General features: G+C 47.0%; 10 protein-coding genes and 1 non-coding gene across 11 annotated transcripts; 8 read left to right on the top strand and 3 right to left on the bottom strand.

The window, feature by feature from the left end:
• Positions 1-27: 27 nt before the first annotated feature.
• Positions 28-99, bottom strand: OGAPODRAFT_t3. The gene has a single exon. It is a non-coding gene; the product is annotated as a tRNA-Cys (tRNA).
• A 281-nt stretch (positions 100-380) lies between these two features.
• Positions 381-1,120, top strand: OGAPODRAFT_91936 (uncharacterized protein; the record flags this gene model as incomplete). Its single annotated transcript, XM_018357069.1, has 1 exon — positions 381-1,120. The coding sequence occupies one exon, from the start codon at positions 381-383 to the stop codon at positions 1,077-1,079; it is 699 nt and encodes a 232-aa protein (XP_018213132.1). The 3' UTR covers positions 1,080-1,120.
• Positions 1,121-1,199: 79 nt separating this feature from the next.
• Positions 1,200-2,292, top strand: OGAPODRAFT_15214 (uncharacterized protein; the record flags this gene model as incomplete). Its single annotated transcript, XM_018353580.1, has 1 exon — positions 1,200-2,292. A coding segment is annotated over one exon (1,028 nt), but the record flags the coding sequence as incomplete, so codon positions are not given.
• A 130-nt stretch (positions 2,293-2,422) lies between these two features.
• On the top strand, positions 2,423-3,591 carry OGAPODRAFT_15213 (uncharacterized protein). The gene is made up of 2 exons (XM_018353579.1): positions 2,423-2,588; positions 2,635-3,591. The coding sequence occupies exons 1-2, from the start codon at positions 2,543-2,545 to the stop codon at positions 3,540-3,542; spliced, it is 954 nt and encodes a 317-aa protein (XP_018213130.1). The 5' UTR covers positions 2,423-2,542; the 3' UTR covers positions 3,543-3,591.
• Positions 3,592-3,604: 13 nt separating this feature from the next.
• OGAPODRAFT_6094 (uncharacterized protein) lies at positions 3,605-4,948 on the bottom strand (the record flags this gene model as incomplete). The annotated part of the gene is made up of 1 exon (XM_018355780.1): positions 3,605-4,948. One exon carries the CDS (start codon positions 4,946-4,948, stop codon positions 3,605-3,607), a length of 1,344 nt encoding a protein of 447 aa, XP_018213129.1.
• Positions 4,949-5,228: 280 nt separating this feature from the next.
• On the top strand, positions 5,229-5,978 carry OGAPODRAFT_11010 (uncharacterized protein; the record flags this gene model as incomplete). The annotated part of the gene is made up of 1 exon (XM_018353256.1): positions 5,229-5,978. The coding sequence occupies one exon, from the start codon at positions 5,229-5,231 to the stop codon at positions 5,976-5,978; it is 750 nt and encodes a 249-aa protein (XP_018213128.1).
• A 24-nt stretch (positions 5,979-6,002) lies between these two features.
• OGAPODRAFT_15212 (large subunit of carbamoyl phosphate synthetase) lies at positions 6,003-9,626 on the top strand. The gene has a single exon (XM_018353578.1). The coding sequence runs from the start codon at positions 6,168-6,170 to the stop codon at positions 9,582-9,584; it is 3,417 nt and encodes a 1,138-aa protein (XP_018213127.1). The 5' UTR covers positions 6,003-6,167; the 3' UTR covers positions 9,585-9,626.
• Positions 9,627-9,751: 125 nt separating this feature from the next.
• On the top strand, positions 9,752-10,878 carry OGAPODRAFT_84454 (uncharacterized protein). Its single transcript, XM_018356769.1, has one exon. The coding sequence runs from the start codon at positions 9,877-9,879 to the stop codon at positions 10,846-10,848; it is 972 nt and encodes a 323-aa protein (XP_018213126.1). The 5' UTR covers positions 9,752-9,876; the 3' UTR covers positions 10,849-10,878.
• A 75-nt stretch (positions 10,879-10,953) lies between these two features.
• On the top strand, positions 10,954-18,315 carry OGAPODRAFT_91931 (uncharacterized protein; the record flags this gene model as incomplete). Its single annotated transcript, XM_018357068.1, has 1 exon — positions 10,954-18,315. The coding sequence occupies one exon, from the start codon at positions 10,954-10,956 to the stop codon at positions 18,313-18,315; it is 7,362 nt and encodes a 2,453-aa protein (XP_018213125.1).
• Positions 18,316-18,405: 90 nt separating this feature from the next.
• Positions 18,406-23,499, top strand: OGAPODRAFT_96682 (uncharacterized protein; the record flags this gene model as incomplete). The annotated part of the gene is made up of 1 exon (XM_018357909.1): positions 18,406-23,499. One exon carries the CDS (start codon positions 18,406-18,408, stop codon positions 21,118-21,120), a length of 2,715 nt encoding a protein of 904 aa, XP_018213123.1. The 3' UTR covers positions 21,121-23,499.
• OGAPODRAFT_15211 (uncharacterized protein) lies at positions 18,510-23,499 on the bottom strand. The gene has a single exon (XM_018353577.1). It carries the CDS (start codon positions 23,487-23,489, stop codon positions 21,183-21,185), a length of 2,307 nt encoding a protein of 768 aa, XP_018213124.1. The 5' UTR covers positions 23,490-23,499; the 3' UTR covers positions 18,510-21,182.
• Positions 23,500-23,633: the final 134 nt, after the last annotated feature.

The raw sequence follows: 23,633 nt of genomic DNA, 5'->3' as shown, positions 1-23,633 counted from the left end.
TAATTCAATATTGAAAAAAAAAATTCAAGCCCGTGCCCGGGTTCGAACCGGGGACCAACAGATTTGCAATCTGCTGCTCTACCACTGAGCTACACGTGCTGAATTCAGAAACCAATATGGTGCTCGTGGATATGACCAGCCAAGAAAGGATTTCCAGACAACCCTTATGTTTATTCTCCTTATGCTATTCACGACAGGCGTAGATGACAAACCGTCCCCAAGTTTAAAGTAATCTCATATACTCATACTCTTGTAAACGCGTAGGGAAACTTTGGCCATCTTTTGCGACAATTTTTTATGTTGCACAAAATACTAACAAGTTCAACTTACTCTTTTATATTTTCTTCCTTTTAATTTTCGACGCACATCTCTGCTTCACCATGAGTGGTTTTAGAGGTAATGGATATGGTTATGGATATAACTATAGAGACCCGTACTACTCCAGGGGACGCGGGAGAGGTGGATCTTACCCATATAAGCGGCCCTACAACGATGACGATGCTCCATACGAGTCGAACTCATATCCTGAGCCGGCAAACGAAGATTATCGCGGAGACTATCCACGTCGAGGCGGGCCGTATAGGGGATCGCACAGACCGCGGGGACGAGGCAGGGGAAGTTATCGCGGCGGATATACAGAGAATCATCACGACCAGCAATATGACCAGTATGAAGAACGTGATGGTGAGTCACGGCCTAGAAGCAGTGTGTCGCATTCCATGAATGGATCCGGGTCGTCCAGAGAGAACAGCGAATTTTTACATTCCAAGCCGAGCTCGCGAAACGGGGATAGAAGTGAGCACGATCGAAAACAGCAGGACTCTTTTGGTACTGAAACAGACCTCACAAGCTCAAATGAAAATCATTGGGTGATACGGCTCAGAGTTTCGGGTGAAACAAAGACATCGCTTAGCAAATCTTTTGACGAGCTGGACAAAATCAATAAAGTGCTAGCAGAGTCGGCTGTAAAACGTCTTCATCTGGAGATGGATGTGGAAAGGTATTCCAGGGCGGGCAGAAGCGAGGAGGTACGCTGTAGATTAGCAGAAGAGAAGTTGGAGGCGCTTAACTTCATCTGAACAGTTCGGTATATAACTAGCTTTATTTAATAATGAGAACGCGACGATTCCTTTTAAGGGCGATTCCTGTAACAAGTTTCCGAGCTGAGCTTTTGAGAACTAAATTTTTGCCTCTTTTTTAAATGCCAGCTCTTCCAACATTTGATAGCAAACTGATTACCGGCCTTATATACACGGCGACCGCCATTGGGCTGTTGAAAATTGCCTCAAAAATCTTTAGCTTCTTCTCACTCATTGCAAGTCTGTTTCTTCTCCCTCCTGTTGACTTTAAGGTTTACGGTGCCAAAAAGGGCGCATGGGCTGTCGTCACCGGAGCATCCGAAGGTATTGGACAGGAGTTTGCCAAGCAGCTTGCTTCCAAGGGCCTAAATATTGTCCTGATTTCCAGAACTCAGTCTAAGCTGGAGCAGATTGCCACAGATATCGAGACAAAGTACAAGGTGCAAACCAGAGTGGTGGCTGCTGATTGTTCAAAAAACACCCCTGAATTGTACGCACTCATCTCCAAGTCGATTGAAGACCTGCCTGTGTCGGTGCTGATCAACAACGTGGGTCGTTCGCACGAAGGCCCTGTTCCTCTTGTTGAGACTCCGGACGAGGAAGTGGAATCCATTCTGGCCATCAACAACCTATTTTTGGTCAAAATGACCAAACTCTGCATTCCTGTTATTGACAAAGCCATTGCGTCCAAGAAAGCCAACAGGGGTCTTATTGTGAACATTGGTTCCTTTGCAGGTCTTTTCCCAACTCCGTACCTCGCCACTTACTCTGGATCAAAGTCGTTCTTGCAAAACTTCTCTCAGGCCTTATCTGTTGAGCTCAAAAGCCAAAAGATCGACGTCCAACTGGTTCTGGCCTATTTCGTCACTACTGCTCTCTCAGCCATCAGAAGAAGCTCTTTCTTTATTCCTACTCCCAAAGACTTTGTGGCTGCTACTTTGAGAAACATGGGCAGAAGAGGCGGCGCTCAGGACAGGTTTGCCACTAGCTCTCCGTATCCTTCCCACGCCTTGCTACAATACGTTGCACATAATACCCTTGGGGTGTATTCCGAGTTCCTGGCCAACACCACTTTCAAGGCAATGAAGGCCACGAGAGCTAAAAGGCTGAAGAAGCTACAAAAGCAAAAAGAGGCCAAAGCAGAGTAAATCTGGGATCTACGTATGGACTACTACTACATAGTTTGAAGACACACGGGAGCCATCCTGGATACCACATCTGTGCACCGCCAAAAACGTAAACAAACTTTTCCTCTTTTAAGACAGATCACGAAAACGACCATCAGATCGAAGTGGAATTGAGTGTATTAATCTAACCTAATATACGACGTCCCCAGATCTAGACCTGCCAAAAGCAAGAGAGACGATAATAAAACCAAGTACTGTGGCACAAGAAACCTTTTGTTGGTTGTACATACGTAAATCACGTCCCTTTAAAAAAAGTTCACTAGATTACAAAACACCATGGCAGAACTAAACGATTTCGAAAAGCTGGAGAAGATTGGAGAAGGTAAGTAGCTTCACAGAGCCATGCGGCCTTCCTACTAACAGTCCAGGAACCTACGGAGTGGTGTACAAGGCATTAGATACCAAACACAACAACCGCGTAGTGGCACTGAAGAAGATCCGGTTGGAGTCTGAGGACGAGGGAGTGCCATCTACCACCATTCGTGAAATCTCGCTTCTGAAGGAGCTTCGTGATGACAACATTGTTGCTCTGTATGACATTGTGCACTCCAACTCCAACAAGATTTATCTTGTTTTCGAGTTCCTTGATATGGACCTCAAGAAATACATGGAATCTATTCCTGAAGGTGAAGGACTAGGAAGCGACATGGTCAAGAAGTTTATGCTTCAGCTCGTTCGTGGGCTCTACCACTGCCACGCGCATAGAGTCTTGCATCGGGACTTGAAACCCCAAAATCTGCTCATCGACAAAGAAGGTAATCTGAAGGTTGCCGACTTTGGCCTTGCCAGAGCTTTCGGGGTGCCACTGCGTGCATACACTCACGAGGTTGTCACACTGTGGTACAGAAGCCCTGAGATCCTTCTTGGAGGAAAACAATACTCTACAGGAGTCGACATGTGGTCTATTGGTTGTATCTTTGCCGAGATGTCCAACAGGAAGCCGCTTTTCGCAGGTGATTCTGAAATCGATCAGATTTTTAAGATTTTCCGTGTTCTGGGAACGCCAACTGAGGAGATCTGGCCAGACGTCGTCTACCTGAGCGACTTCAAGCCTAGCTTCCCTAAATGGTCGAAACAGAACTTGGCCGACATCGTTCCTAATCTGGACCCTCATGGTGTTGATCTTTTGGAACAGCTCTTGACATATGACCCTGCTGGAAGAATCAGCGCCAAGAGAGCCCTGATGCACCCATACTTCCAGGAAGATTATGTTCAACCATCCGAATACCCGCAACAGTCTGCCATGCAGGTCGACACATCTACCATCTACGTTTGACCGATACCCTAATGAGATCTTCCGTTATATAACCATCGATAACCTGAATAAAAAATCTGCTGTCAAAGCCGTCTGCCTGGCACCAGGGCGAATATGATGCTCAGAACAGCTGTCATCAGCAATATGAGCAACAGCACAAAGATGGAGCGGCGCTTCAGCAAATTCTTCACGAACGGCTCCTTGATGCACACAAGCCCATTCTTCGATGCGTAGCTCTCGCTGTAGCCCGCAAAATATAGCAAGGGGTCTACCCGGTAGTAGCTGCTTAGCAGCAAGTAGAATGCAAAAAAGAACGGCACAACAACGACCCAGCGCATCTGCTTTGGTTGATAGTCAAGGAAAATAAGTGTATATCCGGTCCAGAAAGCCCCCAATCCAGAAAAAAACGAGCCCAACATTCTATAGGCTGCTGATTTTGACGTTACGTTTGACAATGCATGATATCGGAGGAAATTAGGGTATGCCTCGTGTTCCATAGCCTTAAAAACAAACTCCCGCGACTCGTCAAAGACCTCTGGATCATCGCGTCCGTCTCTTTGAACGGCCTGAATCAGTCTTTCCACCATTTCTGGAGGTATCACTATTCTTTTGGGCGAACTATCGAGGAAGTAGGTATCCACTATATTCTGTGCAGATTGACTAAGCTTCTCGCGTGTGGCAATATGACTGTCCTTGAGTGACTTCTCACGAGGAAGGAGATCCTGTTGTATCATGGTCTCGATCATCTGAGGATTGATTGTAGACACCCGTTTGGCAGAGTTTGATTCGCTTGAAGCATCCTTTGAGTTGTCATCGCTAGGAGTCTGTGATTTTCGTTTCAGCTCATCGATTTTAGCGTTCACCAACGGATCGCTCGATCGCACACTAGTTTCTCCCCGCAAGAAAGCGGACATTCTGCGTGAATCGGACTCCTCAAGGAGATTGCTGCGCATGAGCAGGTCCAACAGTAGCGAAGAGGACTTCGAGTCTCTGCTGCTGGTATTAGACTGTCTATTAGATGGAGACGTCTGCTGGCCTAAATGAGTGCTCTGTCCTGGGGCAGAGTTAAAAGTCTGGTCGGCATTTCGTATTCTCTCGTTAACAGCAAGTGACTGTTTGAGCCCCTTGACATAGGCCTTACAAAGACCCATATGTTGTACTGTGTCGATCCAAAAGTCCAGATAGTCGATATTTCTCTGTTCATCTCTCATATAGACATAAAACGACCACAGATCAACGGGAGGCTGAGTTCTGCGATTCAGAATTTCGAAGAGCGTCGGCCATCTGTTCACAGATTGCTTTTCCGACTGCAAGGTGTCCACCTCCAGCTTCGAGACGACCTTCTGTTCCAGATCATCGGCCCTAACGAAATTAGACGTAGTGTTAGGCCCTGACAGCCTTTGAGGATTCGCATTGGACAACGCCATTGTGGAAATAGGCCAAAAATGAGGGTTTCTTTGAATGGCAATCCAGCAGGCCTAACACAGAAAATTAGCACCAGACACACCCACCAGCTTTATCTGTTTACGCAAACGGCTGGGTTTTAAAAAATTCCAAAACAGAGAACATTTTCAGACAGCACACCCGTGCACCACATATTGAACATTTTGGGCTACAGCGGCTAGGAGGATTTATAAATCACTCCCTTTTTCTTTCATACCACATCTGAAGACTACTTTGCTAACGATCATCCACTGATAATCCAACATGCCTATTGAACTTCTGCTTTCGCCGGTGATGAGACCGGTGGTTCTTGCCAAATCGGTTCTTTTCCACCCTCACCGTCGTTCTTCGCGGTATGTTCCACATATTATCGATCTGGACGAAGACAACTGCTCTGAATTTGCCGTCAGAAGACGATTCGGAACAGGATCCAAAATATTCGATGTTTACGATACTAAAGCCGAGGGCTCTGGTCCTTTGGGCCCAACAGAGGCCTCCAAAAGACTCTTTTGGTTCGTGAGATCGAGAGCGGTTAAGGGTGCATACAAGATGTATAACTCGGAAATTCTGGGTACAGGGCCTAACGGCGAGGACGAACCTTGCGCTGCATTGAGAGCCGGTTTGAGATCAAACATTCTTCTTATCAGAGCCCCTGATGTGCCCGTGACCGAGCTTGGATGGCACATCATCAACCATCGAGTGGACGCATTAGACCAGTACAGGATGTTCACTTTAGCTGACGGTGCCACTTATCAGTGGACGACCGAGGGTAAGTTCTTGGAGAGGGTGAAAAATGTGGGTGAGAAGGAATCGGAGGTCAGAGAGAGAATCGGACAGGTGATTCCTGCCGGAGCGTCTGGATTCACCGTTAAGGTTGACGAGTCCAAGATCCCTAAAGAGCTGGCTCTTGCCTCTGCCCTGTGCTCGTACGTTGACCACTGGAACACCAATCTTGCTGTTGGTGGTATCTACTATGCTAGAAAGTACTCGCACGTGAGATGGAAGAGAGACTAGGCTAGTTGACTCACAGTCTTCGTTTTTTTTAGGTTTTTACAAAATAATAGAAGTTCCCCCCCCCTGATGATATCCTTCTAGTGTCCGGAAATATACAGATCGCGTAAGTCCGGAAACCGCGGATTCTTCGTACACGACCCTCCTCATCTAAAATATTTTCAGTCGAAAATTTTTCGAAAATCAGTCATCATGTCCCTCAGAATTCTTGCCAGACATTGGCGTATGCCAAAGCTGGTCCCTCTGAAGACCAGCTTGGCTAGAACCTATGCCTCTCAGGTTGAAAAAGCATCGACGTATGCGGGCGCTGGCATTCTATCTGGTTTCACTGGAGAAAATGCACATCATTTAGTGGATGTTTCCCGTGTTTTAGTGATTGGCTCTGGAGGATTGTCTATTGGCCAAGCAGGAGAGTTTGACTATTCCGGTTCCCAAGCCATCAAGGCCCTGAAGGAGGCCAACAAGCAATCGATCTTGATTAACCCTAATATTGCTACCAACCAGACTTCGCATGCCCTTGCCGACGAGATCTACTATCTTCCAGTCACTCCCGAGTACATTACGTATATCATTGAAAGGGAAAGACCGGATGGAGTGCTGCTCACATTTGGAGGCCAGACTGGTCTGAACGTTGGTGTTCAATTGGAAAAAATGGGTATTTTCAAAAAATATGGTGTCAAGGTTCTTGGGACTCCAATCAAAACTCTGGAGACCTCTGAGGACAGAGACTTGTTTGCTCAGGCGCTGAATGAGATCAATATCCCAATTGCCGAGTCCATTGCTGTTGAAACTGTTGACGATGCGCTTGCTGCTGCGGACAAGATTGGGTATCCTATTATTGTCAGATCTGCCTACGCTCTGGGAGGTCTTGGATCTGGTTTTGCTTCCAATGAGACCGAACTGAGAAATCTTGCCTCGCAATCGCTTTCGCTTGCTCCTCAGATTCTTGTGGAGAAGTCTTTGAAAGGGTGGAAAGAGGTCGAGTACGAGGTGGTCAGAGACAGAGTCGGAAACTGCATCACCGTCTGTAATATGGAGAATTTCGACCCATTGGGAATCCACACTGGAGACTCGATTGTGGTTGCTCCTTCGCAGACGCTTTCTGACGAGGAGTACCACATGCTCAGATCTGCTGCCATCAAGATTATCCGTCACCTTGGTGTTGTTGGAGAATGTAATGTGCAATATGCTTTGCAGCCCGATGGGCTGGACTACAGAGTCATCGAGGTGAATGCTCGTTTGTCCAGATCGTCAGCCTTGGCTTCCAAGGCTACCGGATATCCTTTAGCATACACTGCTGCCAAGATTGCTCTCGGCTACACTCTGCCAGAACTGCCTAACCCTGTCACCAAGACCACAAGTGCCAACTTCGAGCCTTCTCTCGACTATATGGTTACCAAGATCCCAAGATGGGATCTGTCGAAGTTCCAGCACGTCAAGAGAGACATTGGTTCCTCGATGAAGTCTGTTGGAGAGGTGATGGCCATTGGACGCAATTTCGAGGAGTCCTTCCAGAAGGCCATCAGACAGGTGGACCCTTCGTTCATTGGATTCCAGGGAGCTAAGTTTGACGACCTTGACCACGCTCTGTCGCACCCTACCGACAGAAGATGGCTTGCCGTTGGCCAAGCGCTGTTGCACGAGAACTACACCGTTGACAGAGTGCACGAGCTCTCAAAAATTGACAAGTGGTTCCTCTATAAGCTCAGCAACATTGTCGAGATGCAAAAGGAATTGGAGGCTATTGGCTCACTGTTCGGCGTGACCCAGGACGTGATGAGCCGCGCCAAGAAGCTTGGATTTTCGGACAAGCAGATTGCACTTGCTGTTGGCTCGACAGAGCTGGAAGTGCGTGCCAGAAGAAAGTCATTTGGCATCACTCCGTTCGTGAAGAAGATCGATACGCTCGCTGCCGAGTTCCCTGCCGATACGAACTACCTGTACACTACCTACAATGCCACGTCGCACGACGTCAAATTTGACGAGTTTGGAACCATGGTCTTGGGATCGGGTGTGTACCGTATTGGTTCGTCTGTTGAGTTCGATTGGTGTGCTGTTTCCGCCGCCCGTGCTCTGAGAGAGGCGGGCAAGAAGACCGTCATGGTCAACTACAACCCAGAGACTGTGTCGACCGACTTCGATGAGGTCGACAGACTGTACTTCGAAGAGCTCTCCTTTGAGAGAGTCATGGACATTTACGAGCTGGAGAACGCCAAGGGTCTGGTTGTTTCCGTTGGAGGCCAGCTTCCGCAGAACATTGCACTCAAGCTACAACAACAGGGCGCCAAGATTCTTGGAACCAACCCTGAGGACATCGACAAGGCCGAAGACAGACACAAGTTCAGCAGTATTCTGGACTCCATCAACGTCGACCAGCCAGCTTGGAAAGAGCTTACGTCTGTTGAGGAGGCCGAGAGCTTTGCCAACGAGGTCGGCTACCCCGTTCTTGTGAGACCTTCGTACGTTCTTTCTGGTGCTGCCATGTCGGTTATTCGCTCGGAATCTGAGCTCGAGCAGAAACTCACCAACGCCGCAGACGTTTCTGCGGAACATCCTGTCGTGATTTCAAAATTCATCGAAGGTGCGCAGGAAATTGACATTGACGCTGTTGCCTCCCATGGAAAAGTCCTGGTGCACGCTGTTTCAGAGCACGTCGAGAACGCCGGAATCCATTCCGGTGACGCTACCCTGGTGCTGCCTCCACATGGTCTCGACCAGGAGACCATGGACAGACTCAAGGAGATTGCCGACAAGGTTGCTGCTGCATGGAACATCACTGGGCCATTCAACATGCAAATTATCGAGGCCGAGAACCCAACCACCGGAAAGCCAGACCTCAAAGTCATCGAGTGTAACATCCGTGCCTCGAGATCGTTCCCATTCGTTTCGAAGGTGCTGGGCGTCAACTTCATCGATGTCGCCGTCAAGGCATTGCTGGGTAGCAACGTTCCTGCTCCAGTTGACCTGATGAAAAAATCTTACAACTACGTTGCTACCAAGGTGCCGCAGTTTTCTTTCACCAGATTGGCTGGGGCAGACCCATTTTTGGGTGTCGAAATGGCGTCTACCGGAGAAGTCGCCTGTTTCGGAGACAACTTGGTTGACGCATACTGGACCTCGATCCTCTCAACCATGAATTTCCACGTGCCTAAACCACCTGCAGGTATTCTCTTTGGAGGAGACTTGTCGAACGACAACCTCGGCAATGTGGCCAAGAAACTAACTCCGCTCGGATACAAATTCTACGTTGCCTCTCCTTCCGTTGCCGACTACCTGAGCAAGTATGTTGACAGCCCCGTCGAGGTGATTGAATTTCCTAAGGAAAATAAGAGAGAACTGAGGGAGGTGTTCCAGAAGTACGACATCAAGTGCGTCTTCAACCTTGCTAAGGAGCGGGCCGACAGTCTGCTAGATGAGGACTACGTCATGCGGAGAAACGCTATCGACTTTGCGATCCCACTCTTCAACGAGCCGCAGACTTCGCTGCTGTTCTCTCAGTGTCTCGCTGAAAAATTGCCAGCTCTGTTGGCCAGTCAGGCGAAGTCCGAGGTGGTGATTCCTTCAGAGGTGAAGAGATGGAGTGAGTTCATTGGTGGCAAGCCTGTCTAATGACCGCATATAGTGACCAAGTAATACAATAAATTAGAGTGCTGAAAATAATTAATAAGCTCAAATAGCAAGGGCCAAGACCGGAGCTAAGATCTGCAATTTTTTTGGTCGATATATATATGGATACTACTACAGCAGAAAATTATACTATGTACAATTAAGGATGGGTGTTTGTGGATCCAAGGAAGGAGAAGCTCCTCCACCAAACGCTCCAGTATCCAATGGGGCAGTGACGACCGTTGAGAAACAACAGGCCACTCAAAGTAAAAACAAACCAAAGCAGGAAGTTAAGATGCTTTTGCTAGGGTCTGGAGAGTCCGGTAAAAGCACTGTTCTCAAACAAATCAAAATTCTTCACCAGGATGGGTTTTCCAAGCGGGAACTCTACGATTTTAAGCCTTTTGTATTCAAAAACATAATCGAATGTGCGCAGTCCCTGGTCCGGGCCATTAAGCAGTTCAACGCCGAGTCCGAACTGAAATTGCTCACGCCTCAGCAGCTAGAAGCTATTGATTCCTACGAAACTGCCATGGACGATACGACAGAGCAGTTCAATGTGGAAGTCGCCAACCTTATCAAGAAGCTTATCAAAGAACCGGTGGTGCATAAGCTGATGGAAGAGAAACGCAACGAGTTCTACATTTTGGATTCCGCTCAGTATTTCTTTGACAACATCGACCGCATTTTTGCTGAAAATTACCTTCCAAGCGTGGAGGATGTGCTTAGGACTAGGAAACAGACGTCCGGAATATACGACACCAAGTTCCAGCTTGAGGACATCGACATCCATCTCTACGACGTGGGTGGACAGAGGTCAGAAAGAAAGAAGTGGATCCACTGTTTTGACAACGTTACTGTGATCATGTTCTGTGTTGCGCTATCCGAGTACGATCAGGTCCTCCTGGAGTCGAGCAGCCAGAACAGACTGGAGGAGTCTCTGAATCTATTTGACTCTGTGGTCAACTCGATGTGGTTCCGGCGCACATCTATCGTTCTGTGTCTGAACAAAATTGATGTCTTTATTGAGAAGTTGCCACGCTCGCCGCTGGAAAACTACTTCCCCGACTACGTTGGTGGAAACGATGTTAACAAAGCTGTCAAGTACATTCTCTGGCGATTCCGTCAGCTCAACCGCTCCAACGTTAACATCATGCCCTACGTTACGCAGGCAACTGACACCAACAACATGAAGCTGGCTTTTGCAGTGGTGAAGGAAACGATTATTCACAATGCCTTGATGGACAGTGGAATACTGCAGGCGTGATTATGCTTTGTAAAAAAAAATATAGATTCAAAATAAAGCCTAAATATTTCATTTCAGCAAAGCAAGTGCATGTCTTTTTTCATTTAGGTTCCGTCTCAAGATCCAATGAACACTCTCATAGCACTCTGTGCCATTTATGTGGCCATAATAGTGTCATTGAATCTTTTGCTGGGGACCAACGGTTCTCTTGGCTGGATATCATGGAACTCTGTCCATAGATTTAGATATCACACCCGGGGGTTCCGTGTCTCACTCAACAAACTCCAGCTGAAATTCAATCCGCTGGGAGCGCTGTACCATGAGCCAATACTCACGGTTGTGCTGAGTGGTGCGAGTATCTACAGATTACATGAGGACATGAGAAGCAAGCCGGTTCTGTCGTCCGGAGGGAAGACGAGTCGGCGCCTTGTCAAGCTTTTGGAACGTCTCCCACTGGCAATCGAGCTACATGATGTTAAGTATACTGAGCAGGTACAGATAGAGCTAGAGTGCGTGGCAGCTCAGATTGTTTCTAGTGCTCTACAATTTTCCTCGGGCTCCATCAAAGTCAACCAGAAAAAGGTGACTAGTAGAGTTCTTGGCTCGGTTTCCCTTGAAGACTACAGTGTGACCTTGAACGTGAAAAAAGTGACACTAAATGTCGACGATCTAGAGCGTTTCATACCCAAGTCGAAGACGCACGGTCAATCAGAAAATATTCCGTCACAGCCGTTGGCCCTGCCTTTCAGACGAATTTCTATAGAATGTGAAAATGTCTCTCTTACGAAGGAAAAGTTCTGCTTATTCCTCGAAAGGACAGCATTTGCGCTGGGAAAATTGGACGACGAAGAGACCGCAAACATGAACTTCCTAGACCAACATATTTACGAGGTGCTCTTTGGAATCAGCAACTTTAAGCTCATTCAGCTGGAAACAAATAAATTGTTGCTATTCCTTCCATTTTTGAATATATTCTCGCTGTGCAATCTCGAGGATATCTTGAAAATTCAGCAAAATAAGGATGACAAGGATTTCATTGATCGGTTTGCGGCGACGAATAGATTTCTGTTTAAAACTACGGTGTCAACCACCAACCTGGTCCTGAACACACATATAAATGACCTAGTGAAACCGAAGACCAAAAATGAGAGAACGCTCAAAAGGCCATTCGAGATTCCCGGTTATCTACAAAACTTGCTCCCAAAAATTAAGATTCGAATACAGCTTATGGGCTCGGTTATAAATATGGCAGTGGCAGAAGAACTCACTATCAAGATGCGAGTGGAGGACATTGCTTTTGATACTTCGCTAGCAAACACATACGATTCTTTGTTCCGCGGTGTTTCAGGCTCTGTTCATAAAATGATTGGCTTTCTTATACGCAACATACAATTTTCCTTTGTGGAGCCGGAAAAAATGTCCAAATTTTTCTATCTTGATCATGTCAGCACCAGTGTCTCATTAGAAACACGAAAAGGTTGTCTATTCGGACAGGCAGATATTATTGTGGGAACAATAGAGGTCCTCTTGCAAGAATTGAGCGCATTCCAAAAATTGTACCGGCACAAGATAAATCTCGACCAAACGTCTGTTGCGGAATCACATTCATCATCTGAGGGAGGAGGCTCATTAATAGACCGCGTCTTTCTCAAAGTTCAGCAGGTGAAGTTTGTTTCATGTTTTGAGACGCCTGTGAAATACTACAACAAGGTAGATCAGTCTGAGATGAATAAATACAAGAGAGGCGTTTTCGTTGAGGCTTCCGAGATGGAATTGGAGCTTGACATGATAAAGAAGAAGCTGGACCTGGAGCTTCAATTTTTCAAGGCAAGGCTGGTGAAGGACTATGACACGGAACAATACACCAAAGAGCTAGAGGAATTTATAAACATTGAGCGCCCTCATTTGAAGTACTTCAAAGACAAGCACCAGCTGTCTCTCTTACTTCCTTTGCTAGATACAAAACTATCTGCGGAAGTTTTGTGGTCGGTGCTTTTCATTAAGGCCATACTTACTTCTGTGATACCGCATTTGCCCAAGAAGAAAAACGCCTCTACCAAACCGCCACTTACGTATCTCTTCGGTATTCAGCTCTTCATGATGAAAATCCAGCTACCAAACGAGATTGATCTTGTACTGGAATTGGACCGCATGGAAACTTTATCGACGGTCGACTATGACTGTTACGCACGATTCAGAGCACTGAGACTGTATGGAAGAAGTCCGTACACCTCCCAGACCTGGAGCCTTATATTTATTTTGTGTGATGCCAACACGACGATCCGCATCCACTCGCAAGCCGAACACCTCGCAATAATCAACTCCCGCTCAGTGAGATTTGAGATTCCGTTCGAATACGTCTTTTTCGAAACCTTCGACAATTTTAGAGCACTGACCAAAGCTATCACGAAAATGGAGGCCAACTTCCAACACCTAATGTCTACTCCCGAGTCTGAAGTGGATTTCAACGTGCCTATTATAATGCCTAGCAAAGTTGAGAGTCCTTTCAAATTCCCCAGCGTTCGCTTAAACGCTAAACAGTTTCAATTCTGCATGCACGATGATCCATTCGAGGCCGAGCTCAACGAGTCTTTCTTGCTTGGAAGAATTGAGCAAAAGATGCGTCTCACGAAACTGGCGACTTTCGATAAATACGAGAAACAGGTTAAAGAAAAACTACAGAGAGAATTCACTGCTTTGACGTTTGTGAATGGCGAGCCTTTAGAGCCAGAAAACTACCACCCTAACTCAACTGGTAAAGTTCAGCATAATCGTGTAAGCTCGCAGCTTGCCAACGAAGTGTTGAGTGACGAGGTAGAACAGTATAATGAATACCTCAGAACAGTGAACGAGCTGATCGAACTACCAAGACTACGGCTGTTGAGCAACCTCAGCAAGTCATGGATCTTCAGAGTTAAGGCACACAGGCAAATAAGCGAGTCTGGACACCTTAAACGTCTCGCTTCGATCAGGGGAGGTGAAGACCCGCCTGTTTCTGCCAAATTCATGGACAAGTATCCGGTGATCACAGCATGTTCGGTAGCACCTCTTTTTTCCGTGGAGTTGGCCAATTTGCGCTGGGACCTTTCGGAGCCTTCGTTCGGGCTTGACAACTATAAGCACTTTCTGCACCAAATAGGGCAAGGGATGCCGTACGATATGGAGTACGGTATTTTATTCCCTGTTAACATGCACATCACCTGCTCGCGTCTGACGATCCAGCTCAAAGACTACCCAATCCCATTTATTTCGTTTGGCGGTGGCGACGGAGACACTCCGCAGACGGTGGAATTCAAGGGCGACTTTGTCATTGCAGAGCAGATGTACGTGGCTGAAGAGCTACGGTACAATTTTGTTCCCTTTGTGTCCCAGTACAAGGACCCGAATTGCACAGATAACATGTTTGCCTCGCATGTTTCAAGAACGATGACCAACGTCAAATTCTACACAGACATGAAAGTACACGTGAACTCCTCGAAAAATGCGATTGTTTCGTGGTACTCGGCAATCCAGCCGGCATTGCTGTACGCGATGGACAGTTTTGATGTTTTATCCAAGCCTCCTCTCGATCCTAGTCCAAAGCTAGGATTCTGGGACAAGTTCGCGCTCTTGCTGCACGCGAAATTTCATTTCACTTTTACCAACGGCATCCACCTATTCATAAAGAGCAAGAACTCGCCTTATGATCTTATGGGTCAAGGAGGCGGGTTTGTGTTCAGGTGGAAGGATAAAGTAGACCTCAAAATCAACGGCACCGGGCGTCCCGATGAGCTGCTGGTTGTCGAGAGCAAGGAATTCGATGTGGTGATTCCTCGGTTTAATCGCAGCAACCTGACGTACTTGCTGGATGATAAAAATCCCTACGAGCTGGATTACATTACTGAGAAGAAGGTGTGGAAGTTGTCAAGCCAGCCGATCATCTGGAAGCTAGGGTTCCTTTTTGAGCGCAACGAGAGCCCTGCTGGAAAGTACGTTCCAGGACAAGTCAAGCGGACCAACAACTTCAAGCCTCATTACGAGGTCCGTCTACGCAACCCTTCTACCTTCACAACCAAAGAAGAACTAGAGTCTTGGAACTCTTATGAAGGCTTCCGAAGCCACTATATCCATATGTGCGTTTCGTTGGAATCAGACTCCACCGAGGCTAATACCTACAACAGCATCCATCTTACTCCGCTTGCGTTCTCTCACTTCTTCACATGGTGGAATACGTTCCAGAGTAGCTTGGGTCTGCCAATCAAGCACGGAAAGATGTTCAAGAACAAGTTCCTGGATTATAGGCCATCTCCGAAGTTTGGGAAGCATCTGTTTTCCATTAGTTACTCACTCAAACTCAAACCGCTATACTTGACCCACGTATACATCCATCCTACAGACATCCGGGCCAACAGCAACCTCGCGTTCACAGGACTCAAATGTTCCATCGAGAGCTTTGCGCTGGATCTCCACCAGCTCAAGTGTCCAACCAGTGCTTCTGATAACCCCGATTTCAGTCTCCAGTTCAACCAGGGTGAAGTTGATTTTGTCAGTACGGACTTGCGGCTGCTGGTGGCAGAATTCAACGAGCGCAGTGCAGTAGGTATGCTTGCACGTGAGATAGGTATCACAGAATCCAGTTCTTTCATGGACTCGTCGAGCTCGTCCGTGAGCGAAAGGCCTACCGCAGAAGATGTGGTGTGGTTTGATATGGACGACTTTGTCGAGGTGGATACGCCGAAAATCAAACCTAAGAATCCTCGGTGGAAAGCTACTCCGCTAGCGTCCTCCACTCGTTTCTGCTACTTTCTCCAGGAAAAAGAGCCAGAACTGCAATATAGTTTTGCGGCCATTCAGGAACGGACACACGACTGCTTTGTTGGCAAGAACCATCCGGAACGAACACCTTTTGCTGTTGCTAACAAACGCGCGGCAGAACTCAAGGACCAAATCAAAACACACGAGACCTCCTTGGAGTCTTTGCAGAGCAATCCAGAGAAAAGCCAGGTTATTGCCAAGCGCATAGAGGAGCTGGAACGGGAAATCAAAGATCTGTACACCCGTCTGCACGTGACTCGTTGTTTAAGGGACAGTTTTGAAGCCGGAATGATCCCTGACTACGATGAGTTTTTGGACGAGAACGATGCTTCTGACGTGGAAACGTCGTACACTGTTTCAAGGATAAATTCCAAAATATCGCGCAGATCGTCCAATCCAACCGTGAAAAGCACTGCTCCTTCGTCTCCACCAGCGTCGTCGTTCAGAAACCGATTCATCATCTACCATGTGGTATTCAGATGGAGCACGCATACCAGGAAGAAGTTCTCGAGCTACATCGATAACGTGTCTGAAAGAAAGTCGCTGGTGTTCAACTTGAGTCGCAGAGCAATCAAGCTTGCCGAGGAGCTGTATGAAAGTCAGAGTTTGCCGCGCAAGGCAGGCAGCTTTGATGATCGCGGCTCGCTGGACATGGAGTCGTGTTCGAACTTCTACAACTTCGAACGCAAGCTGAGAGAATCCGATGAGCTGGAAGATGTCAATTTTGAGGATACCTATCTGCTCAAATTCATTCTTCCGCAGCTCTGTTTTGACACGGAGATGAACAGTGCCGTGCTCGTTACGTCAAAGGAAATTACGGTGAGCTCGGTTTCTGTTGATTTCAAGCCGCAGGACGACGAGGAACGGATTCCTGTTGAAAGTAGGACCGGAATCATTCTGCGGGATGCATTTTTCCATGTTCTCGACAAAGACAAAACCCTGAACGGGCAGTACAAACTGTTCTGGTCTCAGTCCACTTGGCCACCACAGCTGCCTGTGGAAATGTACTACTGCTCTAACTTGTTAGCAAACACAATTGTCATTTGGAACGTATCCATGGGGCTGATCTTCATCAAGCCTAACAAGCTTAGGTACATGAAGACTGACGAGTGCAACGTGACTAAATTCAGAGAGCTGATCCAGGTTATGACACCGGAGGTTGTGGTCACTGCAAATAGTCAACAATACAACGTGATCTACAATCTGGCCATGAGTTTTATGGACTCCAACATGACGGAGAAGAAAAAGCAGAAGGAGAAGGTGAAGAGCCTTGTGAAATTCTCAATTTCTGAGGACTTTGAAGTCATCAAGTTCCGCATGCTCGATCTGCAACAGAAAGCGTGGCTATTGAGCGAGTGTAAAAAATTCATGTTGATGATGCACGGTAATGCGCCAGACCAAGACGACGTCTTGCAAATAGATGTTGAGCTCGAAAAGATCTATCTCGAACTCGGAATGCTTGTCTCTTATCTTCAACATACAAAAGCCATGAAGTACAATGACTCGTATGAAGAACGGCAGTGGGTGCTGAATGCGGATCACATTCGATTGGAACTTCTTGATAGCGAGGATAAGAAGTTCATTGTTGTTGAAGCTAAGCAGTCTTGCTACCAAACAGAGCAAAGGCCCGACGGGGCAAGCAGAAACAGGGTGCTTATTCAGGACTTTGTCGCAGAAGACCTTCAACCTCACACGAATTACAAGACCATCGTTGAGAAGGTCCACAAAGAGGGCTCCTCCGACATGCCTATGGTGTTTGTGGACTGGAAAATGCTGGAGGCAGTAGGAGGCATACCCATTGTGGAACATAAGTCGATCACATTTGCTCCTCTGAAAATTGAAGTGGACTTTAAAACGGCTGTGGAAATTTACAGGTTCGTGTATCCAAAACAGGTTTTAGTGGACGACACGGAGTCGAGTGACGACGAGTCGTCGTCCATGGCGGACTCGTTTAGCCCAGAAATCCCGTCTTCGCGAACGAGTTTGGATTCATCAAACTCTATTTTCTCTGACCAGTCAGAACATAGTGAGGGAAAACTGAAAAGGATGAGTCGGATGCTGTCAATCAAAAAGCATGATCGAGAAGGCAGTCCGACCTCTGTATCTGAATTCAGCACAATCCAATTCACCTGTCACAGAAATAACGAAAACACAGAGGAAAAACAGTACATTAGCCAGATGGTGGAACGATCGAAGAAGTACCAGCTTCTCAACAGAATCACCATCAATCCCCTACACCTGGTACTTAGCTTTAAGGGACAAGGGTCGTACAAAGTTGTGGATGTTCACAGACTCCAGCTACAGATGCCAAAAATCGAATACACCAACAAGATGTGGTCTGAAGAAGATTTCTTCCAGCATTTCAAAAAAGACGTTGTGCGACTAATTCTCAGGAATACGGGAAAGATCATGGCGAATAAAATCACCAAGCGACAAAAAAAGAGTAAGCTGCATCACCTGCTGAGTTACAAAGATGAACTGCAGAACGAATTGAGTCGTCGTACTCCTATTTCGTCTTCATCTACTCCGAAGTCGCATTCGCACTTGCACCGACAAGCAGACCATTCTGGACACTGGGAGGACCCGGATGTGTTGGAGCCCCACAGATACGAGCGGCCATTGATTGATGAAACTTCAGGATCGGAGATCCAAAACTTTGAGCCACTGGAGGAAATTTCTGAGGAATCTGTGTAAAACTTATATATTTATACTCTAGAGCTGGGCTGTGCGTAAGTAACCCTAATAAAATAGAGAGATAATAAAATATCACGTCAATAATTGCTGATGGACTTCTTTAAGGACATTGTTTCCAAAACGCAGACAATCTTGGATGGGTCGACATCGTCGAAGCGACTGGGAAAAGACGAACTTCTATGCGCAGAATTTCGGCTCCCTGAAGGCGAGCGAATAGTGGACGAGGCGTCCGTCGAAGTGGTCCTTAGCCCTCGGCACCTGGGCCAGCCCCACGCTTCGGAGAGCTCGGTCGTTGTTTTCAGCGGAAAACTTACCTTGACAAACAACTTTCTTACATTCAAAGATTCCTACGACCCTGTGGCATGTTCATTCGTGATTGAGCTGCTAATGATACAGAAAATCCAAAGACTTCATCGTTCCTTCGATTTTACAATTCAGTTGCATACAACCAGTGATTTGGAGTTCACCATACAGTTTTTGGGCATAAGGTCACAGGCAGAGCGTTTCGGACAGAACTTGACACGGTCTCTCAAACAAAATGTCAATGAAGTGTCGAGAATGAACTTATTTTTGATGGGACTATATTCCGAGTATCTCCTGTACAAAAACAAATCATCCAGACTGAAGATAGATGCGCCCCCAACTGGAGGGCTTGGATGGGTGTTCAAGTTTCCTGGGAACGCGCAGAAAATGAATGACAGACTAAAAATGAAAAAATGGTTTGACTTCTTTAGAGAGTACGGACGCAATTTCGCATTGATCAAAAACATACCATTCTACAGGCTTGTCAGTTACGGTCTGCCAAACAAGCTGCGAGGAGAATTATGGGAGACATGTTGCGGGTCGATATACCTTCGATACAAGTATTTCGACGAGTACAACAAACTACTGGTGGACTTTGACGGTATGAAATCTTTTGCAATTGAGGAAATCGAAAAAGATCTCAACAGGTCCCTACCTGAATATCCAGCATACCAAACGGAGGAGGGCATCAACAGGCTTCGAAGAGTGCTGACCGCTTATTCTTGGAAGAACCCTGATATTGGATACTGCCAAGCTATGAATATAGTCACGGCTGCCCTTTTGATTTACATGTCTGAAGAACAAGTTTTCTGGTGCCTCTATGTTCTCTGTGAGAGAATCATTCCAGGGTACTACTCACAGACAATGTACGGCGTTTTGCTTGACCAGAAAGTTTTTGAGGCTCTTGTGAAGAAGACGATGCCTATACTTGGAGATCATTTTGCCAGACAGGATATTCAACTATCCATTGTTTCTCTACCGTGGTTCCTTTCATTCTTCCTCAACACTATGCCGCTGGTATTTGCATTCAGAGTTGTGGACATGCTGCTTTTGCATGGCCCAAGAACATTGTTCCAGGTTGGCCTGGCGATTTTGAAAGTCAATGGCGAAGCGTTGTTAAATTGCGAGGACGACGGCGAGTGTTTAGCGGTCTTCAAAGATTTTTTCATGACGCTTGACGATCCAGAACCTTCTCTTGTGAACCCTGAAAAGATGAGAAGCAAGTTCGATAACTTGTGGGAAGTCGCATTTCGGGAATTCTCCGTGATCGACGAAAAGTTGATTACGCAGTACCGCTCGAAACACAAAAATGAGGTGTTCCATGGAATAGAGATTTTTGTGAAAAGGGCTGCTATTAGAAACTTGCCCAAGACTCCTAACTTGAACAACGAGCAACTGTCCAACATTTACGACCGCTACTACAATGCTCTGATTTTGGAGAACAATGCTGCTATCGGCAGAGCCAATCTCACAATGGATTACAACTCGTTTGTAAAATTCATGGCTCATTTGGTTGACTGGGTTGATCCCGACACAGATCCAGCCCAGGCTCTGTTTCTACAAAGGCTCTTCACTGCATGGTCTAAAGGCGAAGACCATCTCACTTTGGAGACTATCGTTCTTGGTATCAACAAACTGATTGACAAGGATATCATGAACTCGCTCTCCAACTTCATTGAGCTATACGATGATGGGTCAGGCAAGATTCGTAGCGAATCTGTTCTGCAACTTGCAGAGGATCTCATTTTTGTGACAGCTCCGTGGAGAAACGGATATATTTTTGACGATATAACCAACAAGGAGATAGAAACCGAGATTGCAAAGAAAATTATTGAACGGAAAAGACTTCTCAAAGAGCAAGGATTAGACGCCAACGATGAGGAGATCAAGCTTCCGCAAGAAGTTCGTTTTAACGAGGAGAAATGGAAGAACAAACAGAGCGAGAGATATCTCGCTTCAAGCTCCAAATTCTTAAAAATGGCATTCCAATATGCTCAGGAAGAACAGGATCCACAGGCCCCTCTTATCGATCTGGAAGATGACGAGTCAGAGAAACTCAAACATAACAAGGCTCTTGATCCCTCCAATCCAACATATATCACGCCATCTACTTTCAGAATGATTATTTTGGCGGACGACACGTACGAATCATTTTTCCAACATGACTTTTGGAAATCGTTCCATGTCAACGATAAGGTGAACAGAAGCCTTGGTGTGGTAAACAATTTGCGAGGCATTTTCACCAACTTCTTAGCCGACGGCCGCAGGGTGGCCAACGAGGTGCGCAAGAGAATGGATGACGCTACAAAGTCGGTTGCAACATCTGAACAGAGCTCTGTCACCACAAGAACTTCGCGAGCACAAACAATGTCATCATACAATGAAGAAGATGAGGATGACTTTGGCAACTTCCAGTCGCCCTTGAACGATGTTTTCAACGAACTATCGATAGGCGGAACTAAAGAAACACAGGAAAGTAAGGAGAAGAGTCCGGATCAATAGTGTTCATTGTATTATAGATTAGTTGCATATATGTATAATATATTGCATGCTCATTTGTGCTTCTAGTGCTTGGCGTTCTTGCCAAACAATTTGCGGAGCTTGCCAAATCTCTTCTTCTTCTCTTCAGGAGCCTTGCCTTGTGCAACCTGCTCACTAAAGAACCTTTGTTGTGCTGGCTGTTGCTGCTGCGTCCGCGGTTGCTCTGCACTAATACTTCTCAGTGTGTTCCGAGATGGTTTGCCGTTGAGTTGTCCGTTTCTTTCCTCAGCGTCGGAATCATAATCGTCGAAACGCGATTTGTATGGGGCCTGATATATCTGTGCTTGTTGTTGTTGATCCTGAGCAGATGCAAAAGCGGGATCATCTCTCAACGTGAACCTGTTGGCTCTTCTGGCCTCCTGGTTCTTTTCAAAAGATGAGGTCCTCTCAAGCTTCATACCAACCTGTTGTACATATTGAACATTAAGAATAGATTCGCGGCGACTTTTTCTCTCGTTGGCTTTTTTGTAAAGCTCAGCCGCACGCAATTGAGCTTCTGACTTTGGTGCAGCCTTGTACTCGTGCTTCTTTGTCGGAGTGGCCTCAAAGTGTTGCGGATTATGATGTTGTGCGGCTCGCGTAGCTGCTGCTAGATGCGCTGGAGTTGAGCTGTTGGACGGCAGACCGCCAACAGAGTCACGCCTGCCTCTTGGCGGGGTCGCTTGGGTTGTGCGCAGACTGAGCCGCATACCTTTGTGCTCGTTAGGAGGTTGCCTGGCAACCCTTTCTGGCTGGGGAGCTCTCTTATGCGATGGAGATGCTCGTGGTTGCTGCGACAGATTGAGAGACGAAGACGAAGCCATTGCGTTCAGTCTCGTATTCTCTGCTGTGGCCAGCGAAAGGTAGGCAGAGGAAGAAACAGACACATCATTCACCGACAATCTAGAAGAACTGTTGGTGTTTTTAAGAACCGACTTTCTCTTTTGTGTCTCAACAGGTCTAGGCACTCTTTCCGCCGTAGCACTTAAGGAGCCATCAATGTCTTCCAATCTGCTGATGGATGGTCTCTTGGGCGAGCGAGCCGGAATATCTGGATCGCTGGCTGGCTGCGGCGCAGCGGAGATCTGCTCCTCTGACGACCTCTGGAACCCAAGTGTCGGTCTCAGTCTTTGCGCCATCGTCTGGCCCATGTCCTGTGTGGTATTTGAAGTGGCAGTGTCGCTTTCCTGGAACGTGCGGTCAGCACTAGCGTCTGTCACCAAAGACTCATCTGCATTTTCTGTAGTTCCCGAATGTTCTTTCGCGTCTAGATTCTCAGTAAAACCACCCGTGTATCCATCGACCAAAGCAACCTCGTCATAGCCATTGGAGGATCCTGAAAGAGATGCCTTAGAGAAACTCGACGTGTCCAGCGGATTTTGAATGGAAACCGACTCGTTGGACACGGATACCAATGAGTGGGCAGCTTCCAGCTCCTGTTGTTGTAGCACAGATTGTAGTATCTCCTGCTCTTTCTGCCTGACTAGTTCCTCCAGCTTCTGTTCAGCTAGCTCCCGTTCATCTTCAGGATAATGATTAGTCTCCTCCGATGGAACGTCATGTGTCCCTGCAGGATCAAGCTTCACATCAATGGTATCAGATCGAGGCGGGACATTATGCTCTGCAGCTTCTTGCCTGTCCTCAGACTCGTTTTCCACAATAGTAGGACCAGCGGACATTTGAGTCTTTTGCGTATACATGCCCTGCACACTTTTCTTTTGTGAGGGCAGTGGACCTGACTTTGCTGCAAGTCTCTGGTTTCTAGCCCGACTCGATAAGGAGTTCATGGATGCAGAACGGGCCACTATTCTGCGGGCATTGGCAGATTGCTGGGCGGGTTGGTCTGCAGGAACTTCAATACAAACAAGACCGTGGGCTGATGGAACCCATTTTTTCACCGTATGTGGCGTAGCGGAGGCAGCCGAAGACTCCATGTCAAATCCTTCGTAATGCGCGCTGGGTCCATTGAAAGAGCCCTTATGACGAAGGGGCTGTTGAGTGCGAGGCCTGGCGCCTGTCAAACTCTGTGCACGCTTCGGTCCCGCATAGGACGACCTTAAAGGTCTTGTTTGTGCGACTGGCGAACTTGGAATGTTTCTGAGACTGCCTGACCGTACAATATGCCTGCTAGTGTTCGAAGTGATACTAGAGGCGCGCGTGGAACCCAAGAGACTTGCAGCACGATGTGCCTGTGAGTTTCTTTGTGGTTGCTTAGGTAGATTCAAAGGGCCCGGTTTGTGGTCGTTCTCTTTTAAGGCCTTGCCAATCACCGTAGCTGCAGCCAGTGCTCCCGACGTTGGGGCCGCCGGAGGCTGCTGAGCAGGCCTCGAAAGTCTTCTAGAGGAAAACATATTCGAGTTGTTTCTGCTCTTGCTCCTTTCAAATTCCCAAACCTTTGTTTTTCTGCAAGGTGAAACTAGCTTAAAAGGTTATGAGCACCCATACAGATCTATTTATAAGGGCTGCAGATCGAGGGATAAAAATCTTGATCTTCT

This window comes from Ogataea polymorpha (genome assembly GCF_001664045.1).
Source record: "Ogataea polymorpha strain NCYC 495 leu1.1 chromosome Unknown OGAPOscaffold_1, whole genome shotgun sequence".
Taxonomy (NCBI): Eukaryota; Fungi; Ascomycota; class Pichiomycetes; order Pichiales; family Pichiaceae; genus Ogataea; species Ogataea polymorpha.
This window is presented reverse-complemented; position numbering and strand designations above follow the sequence as displayed.